Below are 21915 nucleotides of genomic sequence, written 5' to 3'. Positions count from 1 at the left end.
AACTCACATATCCATCACCTCACTTGTCTATCATTTTTTTATGGTGACACATTTGAAACATGAAAAAATGTTTTTGATATAAGAACAAATGAATAATTTATTTAAATTCTTTGGTGGAGTAAAATATGATTCAGAAGTTGTAAAATCGGTCCATAATAACCTTTTACCAAATAAAACAAGAGAAAATAATTTAAAAGTGAAGAAAGAAAGCAGAGAGAGGGAGAGAGAGAATTTGGTATTCAGGTCATCAGATGAGGGCATTCTACCGCTAATCACACCAATAATGCTGAGTTATATAATACACTTCGTTTTTTAAGTCTACTATAAGGCATATATCAGTTATCTAGAAACTTTGTTTATAAATAAAGACTTTGTATAATAATAACAATGATAACTATCACTTACTGTATTTAAAAAATCCTCTCTGCAGCCCCATGAAGCAAGAACTTTGATGGTCTCCATTTCTAAGAGGAAACTGAGACACAGGGACTAAATAATTTGAGCCATGTCATACAGCAAGTGAACTGAGAAGCTAGGTGTGTTCTCTTAACCACTACACATACTGCATCCTACCTATGAAGTGAACAGGAGGGATGAAGAAAAAAAAGTGGAAAATAGGAAGGAAACTAGGAAAACAAGGAGAGATAAACACAAAGGCAGAAGAGGCTGGAAGAGGCCTTTCGATGAAGTAAGCAAAGAAAAAGTACGAAATGTCCCTTATGCTGAGTCCTGCTTCCCTTGGTTACTGATTATTGTATGCCACACTGTCCCTCTAGTATTCAAGCTCCAAGTGCAGCATTGTAGCCAAAACCGCCTATCTTTACAAAAATATAGCTTTATCATGTTTTAAAAATACTTTAAAAATATGATTGTATCCTTCACAAAATCTATCTGTGTTTGCCTGAGTCTCAGGCCACTCTGTTGCTTTTTAAATTCCTCAGCAGAAACAGATCTATGTATGCTGGGCGCTGATTTATTGCAAGCAAAATATCTGAGTTATCTGCCGTTAACATCTAGATTTGAACAAAGATATTTTGTGGCAATGCTGTAATTCAGAGGCATTTTAGAGCTCATGCCTTAGAAGATACTCTCAGGTAGGTAGAAGGAAGGCAGAGCTTGGGGCATTCCTGAGACCTTACCCATTAATTAAGTAGTAACTGTCAATTGTCTTCCTTTAAAGTGTACTGCATTTGACCCTCCTACAGTTCATTGAGGGTAACATATTCCTATTTTACAGATAAAGAAACCAACTCAGATATATTAAAGAGGCTGGGTTAGTAGGTAAAAAGTAAAAACTGAACCCCAGGGGTTGAGACTATAAATATAGTGCCCTATTTTACCACTGCCTTCCCAGGCATGGAGGTAACTCTGAAAGCCCAAGATTCAATCAGTTTAAGATCAGACGCCAAGTTGTTACCAAAGAGGTAAAGCTGACAAGAAATATAATGAGGAATAGTCTATCACTATAAAGTAGTGATGATGAATTTATTAACTTTTTAAACTAAAACCAAGTCTAAAAAATTATTTTCAGAATCAAGTAAAGTTTTTTAAATCAACTTTTTCTAAGCTTGCTGACAAACACCAAAGGCACTGAAATCTGTCTGCAGCACACTAAAGCCAAACTATGATAGTTAGGTATCTACTTGTAGGCTGGTAGCAACAACATAGTGTCAGGAATTTAGGTGATTATGTTGATAATCTTAGTAGGGTAATATTGCAGTATTCGTTCAGTCTTTCACATATTCAAAGTATATGCTGAAACATAAAAATTCCACATAAAAAGTGTGGGTGAAAATCCTCCCCATTATATGTCTTTGGGCCTGTATAGGATACTGTTTTTGATTTGAGTTGGCAGATAGAGGCCTAAGTCAGACTTTTGTCCCCACAGGATGGCCAATTTCATTATTTTCCAATATTTACTAGTTCACTCTTAATCTCTGCCAAGTATCGTGGGCAAACAATATTTATTGGAAGGACTGGTTGAGAAGATAGCAGCATAAATACATAACCACTAGGAGCAATGTTCCACATCCCTGTTACCAAAGTGTTCCAGAAAACAGCAGCATTAGCATCACCTGAGAATTTGTCAAAAAGGTAAATGTTTCTATCCTAGATATACTGAATCAGAAACACAGCAATGTCCTTTAAACAGCTCTCCATGTAATCTTGTTGTAGACTGAGGTTTGAGAACTTCTACTCTAAGCTGATTGCTAGAGAATATCAACTTCAAATTTAAAAGATATTACAGGGTGAGTATCCCTTATCCAAAATGCTAAGGACCAGAAATGTTTTAGATTTTGGATTTTTTCAGATTTTGTAGTATTTATACATATATAATGAGATACCTTGGGGATGAGACCCACATCTAAACATGAAATTCATTTACATCTTATATACATCTAAACACATAGCCTGAAGGTAATTTTATAAAATATTTTAAATAATTTTTTGCATAAGATAAAGTTTGGACTGTGACTGACTGCAACCCATCACATGAGGTCAGGTGCAGAATTTTCCACACACGGCAATCACATTGGCACTCAAAATGTTTTGGATTTTGGAAGCATTTTAAATTTCAGATTTTTTGATTAGGGATGTTCAACTTGTATTTTAAATTACAAAAATTGTGGTTGTTATAGTCAATATTTGTGTCCCTTGTAAAAAGCATGTGTTAAAATCCTAACTCCTAATATGATGGAAGGAAGGAAAGTGAGGTCTTTGGTAGGATGGAGGCCTCATGAATGGGATTAATGCTCTTATAAAAGAGACCCTGGGAGCCCCCTCTCCCTTTCTGCCATATGAAGACACAAAGAGAGGGTGACTCTCTACAAAACTAAAAGCAGGCCCTCACCAGACACCGAATCTGCTAGCACCTTCATTTTGAATTTCCCAGCCTTCACAACTGTGAGAAATAAATTTTTGTGGCTAGGCGTGCTGACTCACATCTGTAATCCCAGCACTTTGAGAGGCTGAGACAGGTGAATCACTTGAGGCAGGAGTTCAAGACCAGCCTGACCATCATGGCGAAACACTGTCTCTACTAAAAATACAGAAATTAGCCATGCATGGTGGCACGTGCCTGTAATCCCAGTAACTCAGGAGGTTGAGGCAGGAGAATACCTTAAACCTGGGAGGCAGAGGTTGCAGTGAGCCAGGATTGTACCACTGCACTCCAGCCTGGGCGACAGAGCAAGACTCTATCAAAATAAATGAATAAATAAATAAGAAATACATTTTTGTTATTTAACCCACTTGGTCTATGACAGATTGTTATAGCAGACCAAATGGACTAAGACACTAGCATATCACAAAATTTGCTCCAAAATATAATTGCTTACCACATGCCCACATATCCACTGGCTTTCCATAAGGATCTTTACGTAAAACTTCTGGAGAAAGATATCCAGGTGTGCCAGCAAAACCTAGGGGAAAGAGGTGTTAATGAGTCACAGTTGAATTGACAAAACAATATGAAATGGGAAACTAAGAAAGAAAATTTTCGGGGGCTTCTTTATCTGATGATATGTTTTTCAAAATACAACAAGGTTCTCAGAGCAATAAATAGTGTAGACTTTCTCTTTATAGAAATATCAACACTAGCATGCCCTGCCCTGCAACTCATTTGAAAAAAATATATCTTTTTTTTTCAGATATGAAGGCCAATCTACTACGCTGCAAAGTCACTCTGTACATTTAAGGCCATTTCCGGTTAGTAATTCTTATTGTCCTTTATGTATATGGGAGTTAAAACTACACCTGAAAAGAAATATGGAGAAGAACTCACCAGGAGAAGATATAAGTCCAAAATATATCACAGAGCTCACTGTGTACTAATAAATAATCAGTATGTACTTGTAACTGGCAACTAAAGAGAAGATGCAGGAATATTCAGATGAATCACTATTAAACAAGTATCAACTAGACATTCAATTTAAGAAAGAGATGTAGTAAGAAAAACTAGATGGGGAAAGAAAACTTCGTATTATACATATTGGCATAGAATTCAATAAGTTACACTTAAAAACAATTTATAGCTAGAATCTAGAGTAAAATACTTATTTCTGAAAATAACAGTTTTTTAAATAAAAATGTTTGCTTGGAACGTACTAAAAATAACTATCCTCATTTGGAAGTTTTCTTTAAAAGCACAAATAAACCAAAAAAAAAATCTTTTAGAAGTATATATAATGGAATTTCTCCAACCACAGATCACTGATGAAACACACTGTATACTTACTGAAATGTAAAGTGTCCAAGAAAGAAACTTTTTCCCCCTCATTTCTGTGACAAATTTATACTTATTAAGTACAAACAACATGCAAAGAGGTATTAAAAAGACAATATATACAACACAGTTACTTCTCTGAACAAAATAGAAAATGAGGAAAAAAATTTTGCACTCAATATTTTTTCTTTTCTATTACCATTCTTCTTTTTCTGTTTGTTTTGGGGGAAGATTGGATAGACAATTAGAAGGGACGCCAAGGAAAGACCTGTATGTTGTAATTTAGCTTCAAATGGACCCTGCGTAATCCATCTGTACCTCAAACTTGCTTTGAAATAAATATTTGGTTGGTAGTTGTGAGGTAAAGAGAATTACTGACAATAATGGTGGTTCCACTGCCTAAAGCTTGAAGATTTCCTCAAGGAGTGATATGCAGTCTGTGAATTCCAAGGTAGAGATGGGCACAATTGCTTTAAAGAGTTTGCCAGTGCTTCTGTCCCCTCCACTCTCACCGTCCTTCTCCAACTCCTCTAGAGTTGACAGGCACTGAGACTCCAATGAGAAACCAATGCTAAAGTCCAGATTAAATCCAATGTTCTTAGTGAGCACTTTCAGATCCTTTATCATCTGGCTACCCTTCATTCATTCAACATGATTTCATTCTCCTTCTGAGCCTTTGACCTGACTAATCTCTTTAAGGTCTTTAAAAAATGGTCTTCTCATTGTCACCCTTGATACTACTATTTCTGTTCCTTGAATCCTCAATATTTTTTCTCTACCCGTTTTCTAACAGAGAGTGGCTCTAAGTTATTTCCATCTTAGAACTCTCCTTAGCTACCTACAGTTCTCAGTGATCCCTTCTCACCCTGAATTTCAACCACTCTTTTATACATAATTTGTACTCTTCTGTCTAAATCAGTAAACTTTAATAATGTATGATTTCAATAACTTAGAATGCATGGCCAGAAATAGGAAATGTTAACAATATCTCTCCTAAGCTTCCCTAAGATAGGGAAGTAAGTTATTATGTGAGTAAGAAATGAAAAGATCATTTAAAATGTAAATTATTACAAACTTCTTCTGGAGACTAAAATTCTAAGAGAACACCATCATGCTCATTCTCACTTAGTTACAATCATCATTTGAGCAGTCAATGGGGTCCTTACACCAAGAATATTGAAGCATATATCTAAATGCATGGATGTTAGGACACAATGTACTGTACAATGTGACCTCATAAATACAGACATACGGGGGGTAAAATAGATAAGACCTTCTTTGTGGGAAACTAAACTTGCAAGAATCTAGGATTCTCATACTACATGCCATCAATAGAAAAAGTAATGAGAGCTTGCCTTTTTTAGGGATAGCGTATATTTCTTACTTTGAAAAACCAATAAGAATATGAAAATAGATAACACAAAGAGAAAAGAGAATTACTGACTGTTGGAAATGTATCCATTATAACATACTGGCATAAAAAGAACCTTAATATCATAAAAAAGAGACATAACAGCAACCAAGCAAAGTAATTCTTCCATGAACCAAGATCTTGGTAGTTATGTTTCTTTTTTGTTTCCCAGCAGCAACAAAATGCTAGAAATGTATTGCAAATAACATGTTCAGTTCCATAAGAGAAACAGAATATATCTGAATATTTCCTTTTCTAGCCATCTTATCAAGTATAGTGACAGGGTGTTTACTTCTACCATTTTTGGCTAGTGTTCCAACAGACCAGACTAGAAAATGAAAAGTAAATATGGGAAAAAACAAGCAAGTTTGGACTTGAAAAATGATAATTTAAAAAAACTCCACAATAAACAGCTTCTATAATGCTTTGTATTATCTATTATGTTGTTTTGTATACATATTATATGTTTTTTTCTTATTTGTAATAGACCTTGTATATTTATTAAAATAAAATTATGTAAAAGCCCGAAGCTCTGGTATTTCACATAATGCAGAAAGAGTTCTGCTCTTTATCAAAATTAGAATAACCATAATCATTGATATTACATTTTGAAAGATAAAATTAATCAGTCAAAATACATGGGACTATAATGGCAGATCATAATGAATAAACATCAAAACAGGTCATTCATTATTAAAACATGCTTTTACTCCTAATACTTAAAATATAGCTGGCAGTTCATTAGAAAGAAACATAGAACACCACATGTCTCCTTTTTCCTCAGGTTACCATGAAGATTTGCGTGAACTTGAGAAAAGAAAAAGAAAGAGAAAAAAGAAGTATATTCTCCTAAGTTTAGACACTATGTTTTTCTGTACTTTTGAAATACTGAATCGCCTTAGAACTTAAGATGTTGCTTCTTTTAAACGTTATTACTCTAACAGGTACCTTAACAATAACTTAATTGTTGATAGCACCATACTGATGAAGTGGAAATTTTATTGCTGAGCTGTCACTGCTTCTTTGGGACCAGCTTGTTTTTAGAAATCAATAACAATTTGAAAACCTATGTACTTTTATTTGGACGCTATTGCTTTTACTGACCTGATATTCATCTTCTACTCACTGATTCACTAAATAACTTTCACTGAATATGCAAAGAACTATGTCATTGTTTCACACCAAGATGGTTTTGAAAACTTATTGAACATCCTTTATAGCTCACTCAAGTTTCTATGGACTATTTCGCTCAATCTTATAACAGTCCTGTGAAGAAGTGTTTATTATCCCATTTACAAAGAGCACAGTGACCTCACAGATTTAAAGTGACTTGCTCAATATCATACAGCTGTTAAGAATCAGAGCCAAGATATAAATTCATATATTCTGATTCAAAAAGTAAAATTGTTTTCACTACACATAGCCCTATTCTCAAACTGTATGTGTCCTAGCAGAGGAGATAAAACATTAAGCTCAAAAACAGAAGAGATTTAAGGAGCTTGATTCCAACATTCTTGTAATCATCAAACACAGCTGCTGATGTTAATTTGAGCCTCAGACCTGATAACAAAGGCTTCTATCTTACTTCTGATATCCAATCATCACCTTTACCAATTTCTGGCAATTATATTCCTGGGCCTAAGTTCCCATTTTTGTATCCTGCCTCATACTCCAAGTCTCTCATGAGGTGGGGTCCTGCTTTGCTCTACACAGGACTCCAGTCCTGTCTTCGAACCCAATGTCTGGGACTTTCATGTTTCCTAAACAGATTCCCTTAGAGTTCATATTTCTTGTCTGATCTGTATGTTACTTGGAACTTGTTTGCTCCTACACCCTCCCTAGTCAAACCTATCATCATGTGTAATTTGAATGATTGCTTTAGTCTAACTGGGTCCTTGCTTTCAGATTAACTATCCTTAAATCATCTTCTATACTTCTACTGGAATCATTATTAAACAACATACACCTCTCTTCTAAAAATGTTTCACCAGATCCCAAAACCTCTAAAGTGAAATCCAAACCCTTCAAATAAACATAAAATCATTTCCTGCCTCATTAACTACTATTCACCTGAGTATACTTTAGCTTTATCAAACTTCTTGTTTTACTGTAGTAGAAAAAATAGTTTCATGGCTCTGAACCTTTCCCTGTGCAGATCCCTCTATCTGGAATGCTTTAATCTTCTTGCATGACAGTGAACAAAGTCCCATTCATCCTTTAGGCAACCATAGGTGTTAAGGCAATTATTGAACTTCTCTCCAAAGGCAGTTTTTGTACTTCCTGTCTTGTGTTCCCTCAGCTCCTTATACATTCCTATGTTAAGATACTTCCATCCTGAATGGTAAATAGTTACTGATACAAAAGCCTCAGCTCCTCCAGGGTCAGGACTTCCTACTTTATTTATGTATCTCTAATATTTGCTTTGCCCATCTCTGTGATAGCCCCACTACTTCCTGTTCAACCTTTAACTCTTGTTACAATATATTCTTTCTGTGTTAACTGTACTCTTTTCCAGGACACAGAGATAATTTGAATCTGTAATTTACAGACCTAATCTAGGTCCTACCTTCTTTCAGTTTGCAGTTAATGGGAACAAGATTATTAAAAAGTTAAAATATTATTAACAAAATGACAAGTTTGGAGGTATTAAATTCATCTGGGATTGGAGGGTAAAAAGACAATGTAAAAGGTAATATTAAACATGAGAGGGGCTTCAAACAATAATAACTGTCAGGTACTACCGAAACAGGACAGGCAGCAGGAACTAAAGTCCTGCATTAGGCTGCCAGGAAGGCTTGGCACATCATCCACTCCCAGTAACAGCTGGGGCGGATAAGGGAGATGTGGTGAATCCTGGGAGTGATATGCACATCTCGGGAGATGTGTACATTAGGGATACAGAAAAGCGTTTGCATATAAAACAAAGAAATAGCATGTTTTTAGTCCTCTATTTGTTGTGCTCAGAAGAAAAGAAATCAGAAATGAAGGGCATTAAAAAAATTATCTAACCTCAACACACTGAAAGTCAGGAGAGAAGGAAGACAGGCTTGGGGAGAGGTTATATTTTTAGAACTCTACATGAGAAGTGGGTTGGATATTGGAAAATGGCAGAGAGAGGCATATGAAAATTAATGAGTAAATAATTTATTCAGGCTGAATACTGAAACAAAACCTAAGTCTGGTTAGAAATACTATAATTTGAATTTATTTAGAATTAATTCCTTAATTGTAAAGAAGCAGAAATTTCATCACATAAAAATTTCTAAATTATCAGAATTTTTGAGAGGAAAGTGGCATGTTGAAGACATATAAAATAACTGAGGTGAAATATACACATAAACACATGCTTCATAATTTTTAAACAATCTTAAATTCATAAATCATAAAGTATTATATGTGAAATAGCCTGTGTTTCTTGAGCATCTACTATTCACATAGCAGTTTTTGGCATCATATGAGGCTGTATGCAAACAATCAACTTTCTTTCAAATAAAAAAAGTACTCTTTGAATGTTGTAATCCTCTAATTAATGCTTACTAAATAATGCACTTTCTCAAACATCCTTTGAGAAAAAAAGTATATGTCTTCTTGTTCTCCCATTAATATTTTCCCTTAAATTATTTCTAGATTATATACCCTTTAATGTCAATAAAAGTAAGTGCTTATAAAGGCACAATATCTTAAAATTAGTCAAATTGTTATTAGAATGAACGTTTCCATTTTATTTTCACTAGGAAGTGGGATTAGGAGCCAGAAGTCAGAAGCCAGAAGACTACAGGTAGCATGAAGGAGGGGGCCCTACTCACCAAACCACGCCTGCTGGTCCCCTTGAACTTCTATGGCTAAGCCAAAGTCTGCCAATTTCACAGCTGCTCCCTTGGATTTGCTAGCTAAAAGCAAATTCTCAGGCTTTATTTAGAAAGAAAAAAAAAAGAGACTGAAGTGAGAACCTATTTTAAGCGACTATTCAAAACTAACAACATTTTACAGGATTAGGGGGAAAAAAAATTCATGCACTGTCATCTCTCCTGGAGACTGCCATTCCTAAATCCCAGGGAAAATACAGTTAGAAAACGATTAAATATTATCATGTGCGCAGGCTTCAGACAGATGCATAACTGTCCTAGAGAGATACTGGGTAGAAGAGAGAATATACTTGGGGAGGGATCAAATGAATGACAGCACCTGTCCTGACCTGCTCACATGTTTCCAAGGACCGCTCAGGATTCAGACTTGGCCATGGACATTGACTTAGAAGCCTAACAGAGCAGACATTTTCAGCAGAAGGAAACTTGGCAAAATAATAACAAGAGTTGGACCAATCTACAGACATTTGGCAAATGAAACTGTGCAAATTAAATCCTAGTTAACTTCAAGAGTTTGGACCCAAATGTAGTGATTTTGATTCCTCAATGTTTCCAAACAATTTTGGTACAAATTTTGGAGACTTACTCTGAATTATGTATTAAAATTGCTGTCTTTAAGAATCTGTTTATTCTTAAAGGCAGAAAGAGTATACTACTATTTGCCAAATGTTATAGTCAGCTTTTTTTTTCTTTATAAGCCAGCTTTTAAAACATAATTTACATTTCTTCAAAGTGTGATTCAGAGCATTACTTATATATTTATTCTTCCATCTCAGAGTACTATGAGAAAGACATATTTTTATTTTCTCGGGCATTTATCATTATGCAAGGGCTGATAACTCAGTCTTGGAATAAGGCTGTGTCTATACCACTGTTTCCCAACCAATGTTATCAAGACACATTAGTACTTTGAAAATAAGCACCAGGGAACAGTCTTCAATTTCCACGAATCACTTTTGTGGATTTTAAGAAATGAAGATGGTTAGGAAAAGGAGGCTGATTAATATATACAGTTAAGGATGTACAACTCCAAACTCGATAAATATATTGGGTTAGAATGTATATGGGAGAATGGTTCAAAGTCCTCCTATTTGGGGACAAAACCCAGCAAATTTAGAGGTGTGTCTCAGACTGAAAAAAGCTGGGAAACAATGGACTCTACAAGTGCCAAAACGATTGTCTGAAAATCTAAAAATTCAGTCAATCAAATTCATTTTGTTTATATGTTAATAAACAAGAAATGTCATGCTTTAAAAATCAAATTGGCTACATTTTTCTCACTGAATTAGTCAGTTCTGTTGCTTGTTTCGACCTTGTGTAAACACAGCCTAAACCAGTACCTAATTTATTAATTAAGCCAGCCATGCACATTAGCAAAGACCCATAACCAGAACTTGGAAGAAATTAAGTTAAATCTGTAAGAAATTAGAATGTTGGCGAGTAAGTTTTAACCAAATACCAGACTTCTTCAGGCTATTGTTGCTCACTGCCATCAGATTCATCGCTATTATAATGACTGGTAAATGTGAGAAAACTTTTCTAATTTTGTGGGGCTGATAGGGATTTTTAACTACCTCAACACTAAATACATAATTTAATTTGGAGTATGGGATGAAGATATCTCAAGAATATAAAAGGCTTTTATTCTGAAATGACTTTTAGGAAAACCTAACATTTGAAATTTATTTGGAACTTTGTTTATCAATATACAATAGTATCTACTCATGTTAAATTATTTTCAATTGACATTTTATTTTTGCAACTAAAATTTATGGTCTACCACATTGATGCATTTCCTAATTTGATCAAGAAGTTAAGTTCCAACTATTAATTCATGGAATAATCAACTTGGATAAAGCTCATCAAACTGCAAGCAATGGTTGATTCTAATTCTTTCTTCACTTTCAAAAGCATTGGCATGTCAGAGATTTCTGTTAATACACATCTGTCCTAATTTGTCAACCACAGACTCAGTTCCAATCACTTTAGAAATCACATTTTAGGTGTTTGAAGTCAAGTGATAAGTTTGTTGAGCAACTGTCAGCGTCACTGGCAAATAACCTTTTAAAAAATAGTGTGTTTTCACTCTTATCACTAAATGAAAAAGCTGCTGGGCAGGGCTATGTGCATTATGCCTCAAGCACCACGAACCTGCCGATTCAGAAGAAATGGAACATCTTAAAGTTTTATCATGCACATATATCCTCTGAATGACTGGGGCAAATATTCATAACTAAAGAAGACCTCACTGTAGGGCCTTTGTGAGTCATCCAGAAAATAGTAAATCCATCTGGACCAGAGTTGCACCTTATACTCATGAAGACTGTTCAGCTGCAGTTATGTACAAGAAAAGGCAGGGTTATTTGAAGGTGACTGTGTAGGTGTAACAATGAAGAGACTAACATGATTTCATATTTATGTATATCTTTAGGCAAACCTGAAATATATAATTATATAATGAAAATTTAAAAATTAGGATGATTACTAAAATTTAGGATCTAAAATGAAATTGTATAATGAAAACTAAAAAGTTTAGGATGATGAGTTTAAGGGATTATTCACTTTTTAATATTTCATCACAAGATTGCTTTAAAGGGCAGCTCCAATGAAACATTAAAAATAACCACACAAGTTTGATTTCTATATAACTCTTTGGTATATATCAGTTTGAATAATCCTCCTATCATGTTCTGTGATTGTGTGGGAGGCTTAGTCACTAAGACTTTCTAAAGGAACATTTTAATCAGGACAAGCACATTTATTCTAATTTTCCTGAATTACTACCACTCACACAGCTTCCGAGTTAAAAATATTGTACTACAAAATTTTGTTGGCAAGGTTAGTTTAAATTCTGAATGCCTACAGAAAGGAAGATAATTTGCAAATATAGTTTACCCAAGCTGAAAGGGTAGAATTTCTCACCTAATTAATGATTACCTCCTTAGAAAGGACCACCACTACACAATTATTTGCTACTATTCCACTTTTTTGATTTTCTAACACAAATCAGACAGATGAGATCAGAAACCCAGATCTTCAAATGTAGCTAGTTGACTATGGACCACAGCACTGTGAGAGAAACAGGCAGGGTGATGATTTAGATGAAGATCTGGGTTCATGTCCTGGCCCTAACTGTTATTACCTGTGTTGACTTGGGCAACTCACAAATGCCTGGAGCTAATTAATTAGTTCCTTAATTTCTCAAATGAACATTATAAGGTACTAAATTATATCTCATAACAGTTTCTATGAAATAATAAAATCACACTGGGTTTTATCATAGGAGCTCTGTCCTCTGTGGTGACAACATACACATTAGTGATTAGCTACTACATTCCAGTGCAGCTGGTCATTTCAATGTGCAGAACATTTAATATTTGTAACTTGAGGAATGTCTTTATTAATGACGCCAACTTAATGCAATCTATTATGTTAGTCTTTATATATTGAAAGGATCTTTAGATTCTAATAATGAAATCCCTTTCTAGGTTGGTTTTTAAATAGAGTGCACAGACATTCTTACACATAGGTTCCTTCCCCACCCCCATTGCTTCCTAATGATGCAGGATTTTCCATGACATCTGGTCTCAGTGTCAACAACCATTTATAGCATATCAGCTGTAATGAGCAGCAACTGTTTGCAAGTTTTGTTCTGTACTTTCATATGAATACAATGGCAACTTCTTTCAATATGATTCAAGGTTTTCTTGAAACTGTTCAAATGCCTCAAAGTACACAGGCAGGCTGATGGAATCACTTTCAGAACTGGAAGAGACTTGGGAGATAAAATAACTCAAACCTTTTAGTTTCTACATGAGGTAGGGAGGCCCAAAAACATGAAGCCAAGACCTGAAGCTAGATTTTCTAATTCCTTCCTTTTAAAGATGTGATACTAAAGAAACTCCACTAATTGTATAAAAACAGTTATTTTTAAAAGGTAGTTCATTCGGTAGATGTTTTTAGAAGAATTTGAAGTACTCAAAAATATTTACTACCCATATCCAAAACTTATGAAAAAACATAGTTTTAACCTTGCTTCACCAATTATCATATCTTTATTAAGAAACTGATTTGGCAAAAGCAATGGCCTTTAGCATTAATCATATCAGGCTTTAATTTGTGCACATCTAAAAGACTCAACCATTAGGAATACATACGTAAAATCATGTGTGTTTTATCTCTTTTTAAATTTTGGAATATTATAAAAAGCAAATTAGTAATTTTATTATTCCATATTATTTAATTCTTACATTCCTTTGGATATTATTTTTTAAGGAGTAAAAATTGTCTTTCAAAATTTCTTTCCTTTATTGGAGAATCTCACTCTTTTAACAGAAAATCATTCTCTGCTTGGTGTGTTTTCTGTCACTTATCTTTTGCCAAAGAAGGTGCGAATGAAGCTCCCCAAAATAAACTATTTTTTTTTTTTTTTAGTTTTGCATGAATTGAAAAGCTTGAATGTCAAGCTCACTTGTCCCATTTGTATACATGGTACAAAGGATTTTAGCTTTTATTTTTGTGTGGAATTAATGCCTGAATTCATGTACTTAGCACAAGGAGTTTCTAGCAGATGTATGTGCTATAAGTTTGCAATTAGGAAGTACTCTTTCTATTGCTATGCATATATGAGCAAGTTCATAAGAATCATTCTGTATTCCATTCCTGTTTATTAATTTACTTTTACATTATCAGCACACACTGCTGGGTAGACTGAAAGACCCAGAGTGTAACTGCAGTGGGATAGTGCCAATTACCCACAGCTTCTCCACTGCCTGACAAACACTAGACACTCAGTAAAGAAATACTGGAATGACTAAAGGAATTATTAAACTGATTAAATACATACTTTGTTTCAAATATATCTAAACATATACACACAGATGATGTGTTCCTTAAACTTTTATCTAAACAAGGCTCTGAGAAAAGTATACTTGTGATTTTATAATTATCCAAAATATAAATTTCACAGGTTGATATATCTACTACCCATGGTTAACAAGAATTTACTAGCTGGGCATGGTAACTCACGCTTGTAATCCCAGCACTTTGGGAGGCCAAGGCGGGCGGATCACGAAGTTGGGAGATCAAGACCATCCTGGCTAACATGGTGAACCCGTGTCTCTCTAAAAATACAAAAAAATTAGCCGGGCGTGGTGGCGAGTGCCTGTAGTTCCAGACACTCCAGAGGCTGAGGCAGGAAAATGGCGTGAACCTGTGAGGCAGAGCTTGCAGTGAGCCGAGATTGCGCCACTGCACTCCAGCCTGGGCAAACGAGCAAGACTCCGTCTCAAAAAAAAAAAAACCAAAAAACAAATTACTAAATACTTCTCATCTCTCCACTTCCCTGAAAACTAATTCCTTTCTACTCTGGTCATAAATTTATTTCTATGAAACAGCCTTAAAGTTCCCATCAAATCTCCAAATTTTCTTCATTAAAATTTCTCTTTCCCTCTCATATCCATCTAATCCATCTATCCATCCATTCAATGACGTTTCCATTAAGTAATGTCGTTCTTCTGAATAGGGGCTAATACTAAAGGCAGTATTCTCTGCTGAACCAATTCACAGGGTGTTAATTTGTTGCTAAAGATTCAGTTGTGTGTATGAAGCCTCCTATCCGGATTGTTGTTCATGAAATAGTTTAATAACCATTTCTGGTACATTTGAACTGCAGAAATTTTACTACTTTGTTTCAAATATAGTTATTTGAAAAAGCATAGCTTTATAACTATCTCCTTTACTTATTCTGTCAACTAAGTCAAAGAAATTGTATTCTCCAGGATCTTAAATGAGAAAACATATCTGATCTGACATTCCTTTATTTCTTGTGACATTAAAAATTGTCATGTTACTGCAACCTTGCTTTGACCTAATATTTTTCTGAATGCAGTACTTGTCTGATGTACTTCCTCCTTTCTGGGAAGAACATCACCAACACGCTTTTCACATATATATATATATATATTGATTTTTTTTTTTTTTGTAGGGATCGGGTCTTGCTATGTTGCACAGGCTGGTATTGAACTCCTGGCCTCAAGCAATCCTCTTGCCTCAGTCTCCCAAAGTGCTTGGATTACAGGCATGTGCCACTGCACCTGGCCTACATACATATTTTTAAATGATCCTTAATTCAATGGCCAGCAGGGTTTCATGCACACAAGGTCTGTTCTTGTTTTGCTCAGTAATTTATGTCCACATTTAAAATGATGCGTAAGTAGCTGCTGAAGGAATGTTTGATGAATATTCATTCTTCTCTTTTTGTATTTGAACTTTAAACCACCAATTCACAAATATCCAACACAGTTACAGCACTCAGCTCTTTATAAAGAATCTATATTTTTAAGCACCCGATATTAATTGTCTTCATGCAGCAATCAAATGTGGCAAATGCATTTTATTCTTCTTTGTCTCGTTTTCCAAAGGCTGTGGTCAATGCTACCTTACTGATTTTCTAAATGAAAAAGTTTTACTTCATATACCTGTCTACTGCCAAATTGTACTGCCCCTACTCTACGTTATATCATTTTCTTTATTCCTCATGATACAGATTTTGTTTATCTCTGGAAGGCCCGTAGGCAGGACTATTTTAACCTTTTGATTCACTAAACTTAGAACCATTTTCCCAAATTATTCTGAATGTTGCTAGCAAAATTATTTTCCTATCATTGTTTTGACTCATTCTTTGGTCTCTTTACAGGCTTTTAATTCATCCAACTAACTAAACTGAGAAGTAGTAGTGATTAAGCATGCAGACTTGGAATCAAATTTCTTAGGCATCAATCATATTTTACTAGCTGAGTGATCTTAAGTTCTTTCACTTGTGTTTGCTAAATTTTCATTTATGTACTATGGGAATGATCAGAGCGCCTTCCTCATAAAGTTCTGAAGACTGTATGATAAGACAATGCAGGGTACATGGTAACTGCTTGATAAATGGCATCTTTTGCCATTTTGATTATTAAGGTCCTCACTTGATCCAAACACTCCCAAATACTACAGTCCTATCCCTGAACTGTACTGTACTGTTTATCACCACCACTAGATCCTCCTAATACTATCTAGATCTATATTAATTGGCCTGCCACTGGACACACCTTAGACAAAAGGTTGTGGTCCATGTATCCACTAGGTTCTGCCTGGTGCCGATGGATGTACCTTCTTGACGCTGATATCCCACCACCCTGACTCTTCTCCTATTGCTTGTTTCAGGGACATCCTGAAATTGCCTGTTGTACCTCACCCTTGTTTATAGGGTCCTCATAATTTCCCACTGTCTAATGAGCCCCAATGAGCAGCAGTTACTCAACTAAATAGTGATCTTTATTCTGAAGATATACTTATCTTCTTTATGTTATTCAAATATTAATGAACACTTAATAACCTATTTTACTGAATGCTGCCTTTTATATTATAGATGTACTTTTGGTTGACCTTCATTCATTTCTAAATTGAAGGAATACGCTGCAGGTATTGGCCAGGTATAAGCCCCTATGTTAGATACTGTGGAGTATCACAGTATGTTAAACAGCTGTGCTTCCAGAGGGCTTATATACAAATTGTACAGCACTTATATCCTCATAGGTGTTTTTGATCATGATAAACATGACATTTCCTGTGTTTCTTTTTCTCACTGATGTGGACAAATTAAACTATGTGCAACAAACATTTCAATTGCACATCAATTAGCATATTAATTAGTATATGGACACAAAAATACATGGCATAGAAATAGTAAAGGCAAGTTTTTGTTTAAAGCCTGGTAATAAAAATTTCAACAGTTGATCTTTTTAACTTTACTATATTGGTAAACATGCTATCACAAACAATATATTTATCAGAGTATACATCATGGGTATAAAAGGCACAAAACAAAGCCGGGGATTTGGCATGTTCAAGAGGTACATCAACTGCCTCTAATGCACGTGCTTTGAACTCTCTCAGTGTGTTTATGAAATGGCCTACTGAAGCAAGCCCTGAGAACCAGACTCAACTGAAATCCATCCAAGTCAGCAATATGATAGAAGCTAGGACAACAACTACAAAAATTATAACACGCTCTCTCAAAAGTTCATTTCTGTCCTTTATCAGAATCAGAATAAGAATGGGGAGCAAAAGTACTTTCCCTGCCTTAAAGAAATCTGATGGGGAATGCAGCAAGTTATTTCTTTTGCTGGTAAGCCTCCCTAAAAATCATCTGCTGAAGTTTTTAATTAGTGATGTTAGCTCATATGTCAGAGAATATATTTTTCTTCACAGTCCATGTCCTATTAAAGTTCCAGTCTTTGAAGGGTTCACCTGAGTCCAAATGCTTAGAGAAGTCCCATATTATAATTCCACAAAAAATAACTTTGAAGTTATGGAAGAGGATTCACATTTTTTAATACTTGGCTTTTAAAGTCCACTTATGGTTATATAACATGGAGTAAAATGTTTCAAATAATAAATTTATAGAAGTATCTGAAAAAAAATTGCACAAATGATGTGCATGTTCATATATGTTCACTTAAAAGGAAAGTAGTGCTATCGGTTCTGAGAGGTAACAAAAGGGGCTCTGTCTGTAAACGGCCAGTAAAGAATTTTTGAGGTGACTGCAAAATACATGAATTTTCAAAGAAACATACTGTTTTTGCTTTACACTAATGGGTACATTTGGTAAGTGTTAGCAGATATATAGTCCTATCTTGGCTCTTCAGAAGAAAATGCCCTTAACCATACCTTTGCATTTGATATTTATTTTATTTTATTTTATTTTTGTATTTTTAGTAGAGACGGCATTTCACCGTGTTAGCCAGGATGGTCTCGATCTCCTGACCTCCTGATCCACCCTCCTCGGCCTCCCAAAGTGCTGGGATTACAGGCATGAGCCACCGCATCCGGCCTGCTTTTGATATTTAAAACTCTCAGAATTAAATGAAATCAAAAGAAGATTGCAGAAAACTAAGGCAATGTTTTGCTTATAAATCACATTTTCATGTAATTGGTTTAGAGATATAGTCTTCTAGAACATTAAGTGACTGGAAATATGGATTTACAATTTTTTATAACCAGAAAAGTCTGCACGTGAGAAATAAGTCTAGGTCCTCTCACTAAACACACACAGTTTTAGACATTCTAAATTATCCTTTGCCACCTTTGTCCTAATGCCTAGAAAATGCTGAGTCTGAAAGAATCAAAACTATATAGTGCTCACATTTACTATTTTACTCATCCAGTAGTTTTTCATTTCAATTTCTAGGCTTCATTGTTTTTCTGAAATTCCACAGGTAAAACTAGAGTGCTGGGAAATGGAGCCAGAAAATTAATGAAAAAATATTTCCCTTGTGAGCTATTTCATTTCTGAATGATCTGAAAATTCTCTGTCCTCAAGGGTATCAGATGCTGAGTGAAGTCTTAAGGGTATCAGTAGGCATTCAAATAAGAATATATATATAGGGATATCCATATATATTTGTTACATAAATATTATTTGATGATTAAATTTGTTTTGCTTTCTTTACATCTATAGTTTCAGAAGACACTAGTATCTTGGTCTTTAGGAATATAAATAAATAAAAAACTAAGAGGCCTCAGTGTCCTCAGAATTCTTAGGACTAATGTTAAGGGAAAGAGAATGGGGTTCTTTAGCACACAATCGTTTAGGCTAAAACTTCACCTAATAACTTTATCTCTACTCACTTTATAATTTTACTAAGTATTTACATAATATTGGGTATATATCATATGAATATAAAATGTCTGATCAATGTCCATAGAACAAATTTAGAGTGAAGAAGAGATCAAGTCCTATTGAAAGTCACATTAATGCTATATCCATCCTTACAAGGAAAGACATATAGCATCCTATTTATTGTTAATGTTGGGAAGTTATTTCTATCGGGATAAATCAAGATTTATATGTCTCAAGTGTGTGTTAGAGATGAAATAAGAGAGATTGTGGTGAGGGAAAGTTCCTGAGTAATGTGCTGGAATAAGTCCACACAACTTTATTGCTCATACTTTGCCTTTACAGGCATAATTGCAGCTGAACAGTCATTAGGAACTGTGTGGTGGTTTATCTTCTCCAACGGCATTACTCACCTTCAGGTCCCGATGGACCACGCCCATCTGATGGCAGTGTAGCACAGCCTCCAGGATCTGCTGAATGCAATGACTGCATGCAAACACCAGGGGGCGTGTGTTAGTTCCAAGCTTACACTCACTGTCTGTATACCCTCAGAGAGACTGGGTTAAAGTGCAGAGCTAGCAGACAACTGGGGTTGTATTGTACCACCTTCAGTCATGTAAACATATTGCTCAAGTAGAGTGACTACTACCTCAGAACAATCAGATCTTGCCAGATGTGAGCCAGAATGTGGGTCCATTTGTTCTAGAAAAATCCATTTTGAAAATAGTTCATGTCATTCAGAAGATCATTTCCTGGTTATAAATTCTTCCAGGAAATAAACTGGAACACAAATATAATCTTTGTAGCTGTTGTGTTCCGCCTCCACCCCATCATATAAACTGTTTCCCTTTTCTCTCCCATTTTTCCAGTATTGTCCTAAAAGCTGAACATTAACAGTCAAGGCACCATTAAGGTTAAATTAAGATACCTAATGAATTTTTGATAAATCATTAACTTCTTGTGCTTTAATTTAGCTGGCAATTATTATCTCTTGCCTAAGGGTTCATCAGACTCAAATGGAGCAATGTGTAACCAGTTGTTCTGCTACAGCAACCCATGGTCTCAGAACAGAAGTGGTGTTTAAATCTACAGGCGGACATACATCACAGGCCAAGTTTATCTCCAGGCAAATGCTGGGAAATTAAAGAAAGCCTACCCCTAAACCCCTTTTGGTAGTTTACTGCTTGGAAACTTAAACAGGTTGTATTCTTCAGTATTCTTCCCTTTTTGCTATGATGTATATTTAGCCTGTAGATGAGCAAACTGGAAGAGGCATCATGCATTATCATTTCATCATATATTCATTTTAGAAAAAAGTTGGGAAAGGCAAGGGAACCATTTTAAATACCCACCCTCTGCCCTTTCCCCAGAAAAAAAAAACAAAACTGCTTTGATTCAGATTTATGGACTCCATATACTGACCTTCAGGTCCCTGTGAACTATGCCATTTAGGTGACAATGATTTACACTTTCTAGAATCTGCTGTATACAATGACTGCAAAGATACAAGGGCAGAATGGAAGGGAGAACATTTTAAAGGCACATAATCACATTGAATATGAAATAAAACAAAAGTCCCAATGAAACAAACAAACAAACAAAAATTATATTTCTTCACATGTTTTTAGCTTTACATCGGAATCAAATAATGCTGAATAAAGCTAATTTTGGTTCTAACAAAAATGACATCCAACATAGACTTTGTGACATGTTCAGACAAAACAATTTGAGCTGTGTTGTTTTCATTGTAAGTGTGCAAATTAAATAACATGTATAAGAAGGTAAAATTTCCATATTCAGAAAGAAAAATTTATAAAGAATTCCCATAATGTTCTGGGAAAATTCTTCAGAGATATAAAATATCCAGGTATTTCTTATACACATCTAAACTGTTTAAAATCTGAGGTCACAATTAAACACGTGTTGAAACAAGAGGGTAAACACAGATGAAGTGGCAGGTGAAACAAGGGTCAAAAAAAATGGAGGGACACATTTACCATTTTGCCTTAGAAGTGTTGCTTTAGTAAAGTATATAACAGGAAAACAAATGCAAGTCTCCAACAATAACGGGAGAATTTAAAGCAAACCCATAAATAAAATAAACTCCGCTTTAGTATAAGAATATTTTGGGGAAGAGCTAGGGAGCTTTCAAAGAATAAATAAATACAAATTTATAATCCCCTGGAGCATTGGTAATTGTTAAACCTATTTCCATACACTTCAGTGAAGAAAAACTTTTGCTTCATACTATATCAAAATGCACATTTTATGCTGTTCTTATTAAAGGTTCACTGATGTCAAATGGACTGCTAATTAGAGAGGAGAAATCCTTGTTTGGCACCTATAAGGTCCTGTGAGCTTCATCTGACATATAATAATGTAGAATATATCACAGTGATGAATTTTGTATAAGTTCACTGTGTAATCCAAATGTAATCCAAAGTATGTCCTGAACTACATTTATTCATTGAAAGATGAAGCAAACATTTTAGTAAGGACATTTTCAACTGTTTAATGTATAAAATAATATTATTCCAAAGAAAAATCTTGAATTTAAAAAAGTAATCACCCTCTGATTTACTACAATGTAAATAATTTAAAAATTGATCATGACTATGATTTTTCTAGTTCTCTTAATAACAATACGACTAAAAGGGTCTCACATTCATTGCTGTTGACTACATTGCTTATTTAAGTATTGGTCATTATTTTTAAACCATAGGAATCTTTTTTCTTTTACAATAATGTT

At 34.8% G+C, this 21915-nt stretch overlaps 1 protein-coding gene across 45 annotated transcripts in view; it reads right to left on the bottom strand.

Moving 5' to 3' along the window:
• Positions 1 to 21915, bottom strand: part of CAMK2D (calcium/calmodulin dependent protein kinase II delta) — a 305944-nt gene that overhangs the window by 72032 nt on the left and 211997 nt on the right. For 29 of the 45 annotated variants that reach the window (XM_003899111.5, XM_031664320.1, XM_017958999.3 and 26 more), the window contains 3 exons: positions 20589 to 20661; positions 9443 to 9545; positions 3339 to 3422 (listed from right to left, as the gene is read on the bottom strand). In XM_003899111.5, the coding sequence (XP_003899160.1) occupies positions 3339 to 3422; positions 9443 to 9545; positions 20589 to 20661 (260 nt within the window). Of the gene's footprint in view, positions 1 to 3338; positions 3423 to 9442; positions 9546 to 19579; positions 19653 to 20588; positions 20662 to 21915 lie in introns of all 45 variants that reach the window. The other 16 variants (XM_017959000.3, XM_009207455.4, XM_003899112.5 and 13 more) reach the window with 1 other exon arrangement.

Source organism: Papio anubis, chromosome 3 (assembly GCF_008728515.1).
Source record: "Papio anubis isolate 15944 chromosome 3, Panubis1.0, whole genome shotgun sequence".
Classification (NCBI taxonomy): Eukaryota; Metazoa; Chordata; class Mammalia; order Primates; family Cercopithecidae; genus Papio; species Papio anubis.
Note: the sequence above shows the minus strand (reverse complement) of the source record. Positions and strands in the feature narration are given on the sequence as shown.